This window comes from Haliotis cracherodii, unplaced genomic scaffold (assembly GCF_022045235.1).
Source record: "Haliotis cracherodii isolate W230 unplaced genomic scaffold, xgHalCrac1.p SCAF_27, whole genome shotgun sequence".
In the NCBI taxonomy this organism is placed as follows: domain Eukaryota; kingdom Metazoa; phylum Mollusca; class Gastropoda; order Lepetellida; family Haliotidae; genus Haliotis; species Haliotis cracherodii.
Genome location: NW_027266283.1, coordinates 1,532,501 through 1,541,578, shown reverse-complemented (window position 1 = coordinate 1,541,578; position 9,078 = coordinate 1,532,501). Strand labels below are relative to the sequence as shown.

Below are 9,078 nucleotides of genomic sequence, written 5' to 3'. Positions count from 1 at the left end.
GACCACGGAGGAGGTCAAGAATCAACGACCTTCCGCTCTCCTGGCAGACGCTCTACCACTAGACCACGGAGGAGGTCAAGAATCCACGACCTACCCCTCTCCTGACAGACGCTCTACCACTAGACCACGGAGGAGGTCAAGAATCCACGACCTACCCCTCTCCTGACAGACGCTCTACCACTAGACCACGGAGGAGGTCAAGAATCCACGACCTATCACTCTCATGACAGACGTTCTACCACTAGACCACGGAGGAGGTCAAGAATCCACGACCTACCCCTCTCCTGGCAGACGCTCTACCACTAGACCACGGACAAGGTCAAGAATCCACGACCTACCGCTCTCCTGACAGACGCTCTACCACTAGACCACGGAGGAGGTCAAGAATCCACGACCTACCCCTCTCCTGACAGACGCTCTACCACTAGACCACGGAGGAGGTCAAGAATCCACGACCTATCACTCTCATGACAGACGCTCTACTACTAGACCACGGACAAGGTCAAGAATCCACGACCTACCGCTCTCATGACAGACGCTCTACCACTAGACCACGGAGGAGGTCAAGAATCCACGACCTACCGCTCTCCTGACAGACGCTCTACCACTAGACCACGGAGGAGGTCAAGAATCCACGACCTATCACTCTCATGACAGACGCTCTACCACTAGACCACGGACAAGGTCAAGAATCCACGACCTACCGCTCTCCTGGCAGACGTTCTACCACTAGACCACGGAGGAGGTCAGGAATCAACGACCTACCCCTCTCCTGGCAGACGTTCTACCACTAGACCACGGAGGAGGTCAAGAACCCACGACCTACCGCTCTCCTTGCAGACGCTCTACCACTAGACCACGGAGGAGGTCAGGAATCCCCGACCTACCGCTCTCTTGGCAGACGCTCTACCACTAGACCACGGAGGAGGTCAAGAATCCACGATCGACATGATGCGCAACATCATTTATTCAAATATAACAAACAACATCAATACATAAAACACTACGATATTGCTGTCCCGCTGGTGACCTTTGTGTTTGCAGCAATATTATTAATAAATATCTATATTTTTTTCACATATTTTTTTTTCAGACTGCAATCTAAAAGGATTTTATTTATTTCACATATACTTTCTTACACACTACCAGGGACATCTGAAGAGAATGGAAATATCACAAATGACCTCGAGTGTAAATATATCAATGGCCACACGACTCCTGGGGCAGAGGTAAATACTTTCACATACTAAGACAAAATCACATTTAATGCAACAAGATATCACAACGATCAAGATTACATCATGATAACGACCGTGAAGATCCGGGAACAGAACTATATCTTCAGCAACCCATGCTTGCCGTAAAAGGTGACTATGCTTGTCGTAAGAGGCGACTAACGGGATCGGGTGGTCAGGCTCACTGACTTGGTTGATGCATGTTATCGATCCCAATTGCGTGGATCGATTCTCATGATACCAATCACAGGATTGTCTTATCCAGAGTGGATTAATTACAGACAGCCGTCATATAGCTGGAATATTGCGGCGTTAAACAACAAACAAACAAACATCATGATTACAAAATATTGATCATAATCGGCTAAAAAAATGAAACGCAGAGGTAGATGTTTAGTAAATTTATTGTACCTAATAAAGTCGATATATTTAATGCCGTTAAAGACATTGCAGATCGACAATGGATGCGTTTTGACGCACCGTTTGTCGAATATCAGGCCACCAACATTTTCCAATAATACATATCCAATTTATATACCGGATTGTTTGCGTAGTCAGGTTCAATGAACTACATACTACCTGTGCGTTTCTATTTTCGAAGAGTGTATGTTGCATGAATGTAGTATACAGACTTCACAAGGGAAGGTGACTGAAAGTTTAACTCTGGTATTGTAAGAGTATCCTCATGCAGATTTACATACGACCAGACAAGTATACATTTAGAATTTGGGCACTGCTGTGATAGTCCATTGTGATTCTGACTGCGTCTGTTGGAAAGGGCAGCATCTGTAAATAAAACACGGCGTTATTACAAGACTGTTGAATTAATATTGATGCTAAGTGATGTAATGTCACGCAAGGCTATTTTACAGGTCGATGCATGGCGATGGAACTGTTTCTGTCACTTTCGTCACTGTTATATGGTCATGGTCCCAATCATCTTCACGAGGCAAGAGAGTTAACTGACTATAAAAGCCCAGTTAACTCTCTTGCCTCGGGAAGATGGGTCCCAATGGGTCACACCCAGTTTTCACCCAGGCAACACCATGTGTGTAATAACAAGGTAGAATTTATCCATCTATGCGTCACTTCAAAATATATCAGTAAACTACGGTTATAACGAACTCAAAGGGACCATTAATTTATGTTCTTTATAACCGTAGTTCGTTATAAGCATGTATACAGCTTAACTGCAGCAATTTGGGACTAAAATGTAAGTTCGTTATATCCGTCAGTTCGTTATAAGAGTGTTCGTTATAAACGTAGTTTTCTGTATGTATATATATTGGCTAATCAGGCTCAAAAGCTTTGAAACATTAGGATACACCCGCCACTGGCTGACCACTGTTTCCTGATTGGCTGATAACAGTGTTGGCAGGTTGTTTGTGTGTTACCGATTTAATCAACCGTTTGTGAAGTTTTTATTGTTGACTTCTTTATTCAGAGGAATTTCCTTTAATTTTATTTTGCATAGATGCCATACATGCTTTTACATTAATACCTCCATAAGTGAACAAAAATATTCAGTTCTAATATTCGATATAAATTGGATTTTACCTGATTTGAGCACATGGCAGACACACTGAATATTGCATTTTATTAACTCGTACCCATGGTAATTCCATATATACCCAAACGTGTGTATGGTGTTCTACTTATTCACGCCAATCAATGAAAAATATGTTAAAAGCGTGAGAGTGAACGGGCATGGCATTACGCTGTTTGTAGCAACATTCCATCAATATCACTCATTGACACCCATGTTGGGAGTGGAACCCGGTATTCGGCAACACGAGCGAACGTTTTAACCTCGTTCAAACGGGGAACAATACAACCTGTACAATATAAAACCAACCAAACAATGTGGAATGAAGAAACTGCTCAGCAGAGATTCCTCGTCGTTTCTCGTCCATGTTACTCTCCAGCTTCCCTTGGCGTCCCGAAACCAGATGTCCTTCGAGAGAGCAGCAATGTTGGGGGAGATTCGAATCTCAGCGAAGTAAAGGAAAACATCTATCCCAATCTGTTGAAGAGTCAACCGTTTTTTATCGTATGTGTTGTACTTAATTCATGCAAACAGTTAGCTTGTTTAGTATTGTACTTAATTCATGCAAACTGTTAGCTTGTTTAGTGTTGTACTTAATACATGCAAACTGTTAGCTTGTTTAGTGTTGTACTTAATACATGCAAACTGTTAGCATGGTTAGTGTTGTACTTAATTCATGCAAACTGTTAGCTTGTTTAGTGTTGTACTTAATGCATGCAAACTGTTAGCATGGTTAGTGTTGTTCTTAATACATGCAAACCGTTAACTTGTTTAGTGTTGTACTTAATACATGCAAACTGTTAGCATGGTCAGTGCTGTACTTAATACATGCAAACTGTTTGCATGGTTACTGTTGTACTTAATACATGCAAACTGTTAGCTTGTTTAGTGTTGTACTTAATACATGAAAACTGTTAGCTTGTTTAGTGTTGTACTTAATTCATGCAAACTGTTAGATTGTTTAGTGTTGTACTTAATACATGCAAACTGTTAGCATGGTTACTGTTGTACTTAATACATGCAAACTGTTAGCTTGTTTAGTGTTGTACTTAATTCATGCAAACTGTTAGCTTGTTTAGTGTTGTACTTAATTCATGCAAACTGTTAGCTTGTTTAGTGTTGTACTTAATACATGCAAATTGTTGACATGGTTAGTGTTGTACTTAATACATGCAAACTGTTAGCATGGTTAGTGTTGTACTTAATACATGCAAACCGTTAACTTGTTTAGTGTTGTACTTAATACATGCAAACTGTTAGCATGGTCAGTGCTGTACTTAATACATGCAAACTGTTAGCATGGTTACTGTTGTACTTAATACATGCAAACTGTTAGCTTGTTTAGTGTTGTACTTAATTCATGCAAACTGTTAACTTGTTTAGTGTAGTACTTAATACATGCAAACTGTTAGCATGGTTAGTGCTGTACGTTATGCATGAAAACTGTTAGCATGGTGAGTGTTGTACTTAATACATGCAAACTGTTAACTTGTTTAGTGTTGTACTTAATACATGCAAACTGTTAGCATGGTCAGTGCTGTACTTAATACATGCAAACTGTTAGCATGGTTACTGTTGTACTTAATACATGCAAACTGTTAGCATGGTTACTGTTGTACTTAATACATGCAAACTGTTAGCATGGTTAGTGTTGTACTTAATGCATGCAAACTGTTAGCATGGTTAGTGCTGTACGTTATGCATGAAAACTGTTAGCATAGTTGTGTAGAAAGCGTAGCGGAGGCTCTCTACTGCAGCTGCTACACTTCGACAACATGAAGCAATATTCACCTCAACCCACGGAGCTCTATCATCAGACATTGGCCTCCAGCCAGTAAAAGGTCCTCCAATGTTAAAGCTTAAAAAGATAAAAACTTAAATAGTTCATGTCACATACATTGGTATTTACCATAGAAAGAAGGGGAACATGAACCTTAGTGTTGTATTCATGGATGAATAAAATGTAACAATATAGGTCATTATTAATGTTCATGGTGATGTTAAAAAAAGGTAGCTCACATGGATAAATTAGTTGTTGTTTACCTGCATTTCGCATTTCCGAATGTTGTTTGACAGTTCCCCCAAATCTGAGCATCATCAGTTCTGATAAAAGGATAACTGTTCTTTTCCTTAAGTGACCGTAAACTACCTAAATTTATTGGTGCAATAATACCTGTTATCGTGACGTGGCGTTAGTCCAACCACCAATGGGCTTTCACGTGACATTAACTCGACGTGACTGGGTCGCAATTACCAACAGCCCCAAATCACTGGGCCGCACGCAACATTACCCCAACGCCATTGGGCTGCACGTGTAAGTAAGCCTACCTCACTGGGCCACATATAATAAAAAAATATCATATGTTTATTTTTTTAAACTTATACGGTTTTGCATGATATTGAATTCAAAGAAATAAAGCATGATAGCTTTACAAAGCTTATTGAATTAATCTCTATTACAATTAATGACGGAAGAAAACTTTTAAACGTTTAAAACTTTAAAAATTCAATGAGCTCCCTCTGTGTAAACTGTAATGAAGGTGGATAGTTGTTATTTCTAAAGTTGAAAATGTTTTGTGTGGACAAAATAATAATAAGGTTTAAAGAATTGTTATTTTTCGATAAATAACCAAAAAGTTGGGATAATTCAATATCCTGCTGTAATTCTAATTTTCAGGGTTTAAAGGACTACATACCCATATACTGCTGATGAAGCATTGATCGCCTGCGTCATATACTTTCCAATGAGACCTATAGAAAAACAGGAACAAAACAAGTTACAACCGATTACAGATAACTAACAGCTGAGCTTGCCCAGCATGTTTTTTTAGAAGTTATGGATGTATCAATATTTATTATCCATATTTTTCAAAATAAGCGAGTTAATTAAAATACGTACAATGCGTTCATGTGCCAATTACGTTTTTAATTTCCACTGTGTGCTAATTTTCAACAGGGGCTTTTATAAAAAAATCTCTAATTGGCGCGTAAACCAGCAAGGACACTTTGGGTGGCCTTGCATGTGCCAGGGAAGATGTCGTTTCATCAGGAGCATTGTGTTCACAGTACGTATTCTTAACAGTCTCTAGCACGCTCATCTCGACCAGCTTTACGAGATATTTGGTTGGCCCCTGTTCCACGTTGCTTGGATGCATCATGTTGTGTGTATACATGTTACATGCATCAAGGTTGATGGTGGGTATTTCGGCCGAATAAACCCTAAACGTATGTTGACACACGTACCTGTATATCTGCATCTATCATGTGTTAATGTACATATCACCTGACCTGCGTCTACCATGTGTTAATGTACATATCACCTGACCTGCGTCTACCATGTGTTAATGTACATATCACCTGACCTGCGTCTACCATGTGTTAATGTACATATCACCTGACCTGTGACTACCATGTGTTAATGTACATATCACCTGACCTGTGACTACCATGTGTTAATGTACATATCACCTGACCTGTGACTACCATGTGTTAATGTACATATCACCTGACCTGCGCCTACCATGTGTTAATGTACATATCACCTGACCTTCACCTACCATGTGTTAATGTACATACACTCTGACCTGCACCTACCATGTGTTAATGTACATATCACCTGACCTGCGCCTACCATGTGTTAATGTACATATCACCTGACCTGCGCCTACCATGTGTCAATGTACATATCACCTGACCTGCATCTACCATGTGTTAATGTACATACACTCTGACCTGCACCTACCATGAGTTAATGTACATATCACCTGACCTGCGCCTACCATGTGTTAATGTACATACACTCTGACCTGCACCTACCATGTGTTAATGTACATAAACTCTAACCTGCACCTACCATGTGTTAATGTACATACACTCTGACCTGCACCTACCATGTGTTAATGTACATATCATCTGACCCGCATCTATCATGTGTTAATGTACATATCATCTGACCCGCATCTATCGTGTGTTAATGTACATATCACCTGACCTGCTGTCTATCATGTGTAAATGTACATATCATCTGACCCGCATCTATCTAGTGTTAATGTACATATCATCTGACCCGCGTCTACCGTGTGTTAATGTGCATATCACCTGACCTGCTGTCTATCATGTGTAAATATACATATCATCTGACCCGCATCTATCATGTGTTAATGTGTCATCTGACCTGCATCTATCGTGTGTTAATGTTGATCTCATCGTACCCGCGTCTAACGTGTGTTAATGTAGATATCATCGTACCCGCGTCTATCATGTGTTAATGTAGATATCACCGTACCCGCGTCTATCATGTGTTAATGTAGATCTCATCGTACCCGCGTCTATCGTGTGTTAATGTAGATATCATCTGACCCGCCTCTATCATGTGTTAATGTAAATATCATCTGACCCGCGACTATCATGTGCTAATGTAAATATCACCGGACCCGCGTCTATCATGTGTTAATGTAGACTTCATCTGATCCGCGTCTATCGTGTGTTAATGAAAATATCATCTGACCCGCGTCTATCATGTGTTAATGTAGATATCATCTGACCCACGTCTATCATGTGTTAATGTAGATATCATCTGACCCGCCTCTATCATGTGTTAATGTAGATATCATCTGATCCGCGTCTATCGTGTGTTAATGTAGACATCATCTGACCCGCGTCTATCATGTGTTAATGTAGATATTATCTGATCCGCGTCCATCATGTGTTAATGTAGATATTTTGTGATCCGCGTCTATCCTGTCTTAATGTAGATATCATCTGAGTGGTAGGACTCATATACTGGATAAATTAATGCCACATGTTGATAATAGGTACTGAATAACTTAATGTCACATGTTGATAAGAAGTAATGAATAACTTAATGTCACATGTTGATAATAGGTACTGAATAACTTAATGCCACATGTTGATAATAAGTACTGAATAACTTAACGTCACATGTTTATAAGAAGTACTGAATAACTTAACGTCACATGTTTATAAGAAGTACTGAATAACTTAATGTCACATGTTGATAATAGGTACTGAATAACTTAATGCCACATGTTGATAATAGGTACTGAATAACTTAATGCCACATGTTGATAATAGGTACTGAATAACTTAATGCCACATGTTGATAAGAAGTACTGAATAACTTAACGTCACATGTTGATAATAGGTACTGAATAACTTAATGCCACATGTTGATAAGAAGTACTGAATAACTTAACGTCACATGTTTAAAAGAAGTACTGAATAACTTAATGTCACATGTTGATAATAGGTACTGAATAACTTAATGTCACATGTTGATAATAGGTACTGAATAACTTAATGCCACATGTTGATAAGAAGTACTGAATAACTTAACGTCACATGTTTATAAGAAGTACTGAATAACTTAATGTCACATGTTGATAATAGGTACTGAATAACTTAATCTCACATGTTGATAATAGGTACTGAATAACTTAATGCCACATGTTGATAATAGGTACTGAATAACTTAATGCCACATGTTGATAAGAAGTACTGAATAACTTAACGTCACATGTTTATAAGAAGTACTGAATAACTTAATGCCACATGTTGATAAGAAGTACTGAATAACTTAATGCCACATGTTTATAAGAAGTACTGAATAACTTAATGTCACATGTTGATAATAGGTACTGAATAACTTAATGTCACATGTTGATAATAGGTACTGAATAACTTAATGCCACATGTTGATAATAGGTACTGAATAACTTAATGCCACATGTTGATAAGAAGTACTGAATAACTTAACGTCACATGTTTATAAGATGTACTGAATAACTTAATGTCACATGTTGATAAGAAGTACTGAATAACTTAATGTCACATGTTGATAAGAAGTACTGAATAACTTAACGTCACATGTTTATAAGATGTACTGAATAACTTAATGTCACATGTTGATAAGAAGTACTGAATAACTTAATGCCACATGTTGATAATAGGTACTGAATAACTTAATGCCACATGTTGATAAGAAGTACTGAATAACTTAACGTCACATGTTGATAATAGGTACTGAATAACTTAATGCCACATGTTGATAAGAAGTACTGAATAACTTAACGTCACATGTTTATAAGAAGTACTGAATAACTTAATGTCACATGTTGATAATAGGTACTGAATAACTTAATGTCACATGTTGATAATAGGTACTGAATAACTTAATGTCACGTGTTGATGATAAGTACTGAATAACTTAATGCCACATGTTGATAAGAAGTACTGAATAACTTTATGTCACGTGTTGATAATAAGTAATGACTAACT

General features: G+C 38.5%; 1 protein-coding gene across 1 annotated transcript in view; it reads right to left on the bottom strand.

Annotated features, from left to right (window-relative positions):
• Nucleotides 1–1,928: 1,928 nt before the first annotated feature.
• The window catches only part of LOC139473175 (uncharacterized), an 8,839-nt gene continuing 1,689 nt past the window's right edge, over nt 1,929–9,078 (bottom strand). Inside the window, exons 2-5 of the mRNA XM_071255691.1 lie at nt 5,478–5,532; nt 4,573–4,639; nt 3,091–3,258; nt 1,929–2,021 (exon numbers count right to left, since the gene is read on the bottom strand). Of these exons, the coding sequence (XP_071111792.1) occupies nt 1,929–2,021; nt 3,091–3,258; nt 4,573–4,639; nt 5,478–5,532 (383 nt within the window). The remainder of the gene's footprint in view (nt 2,022–3,090; nt 3,259–4,572; nt 4,640–5,477; nt 5,533–9,078) is intronic.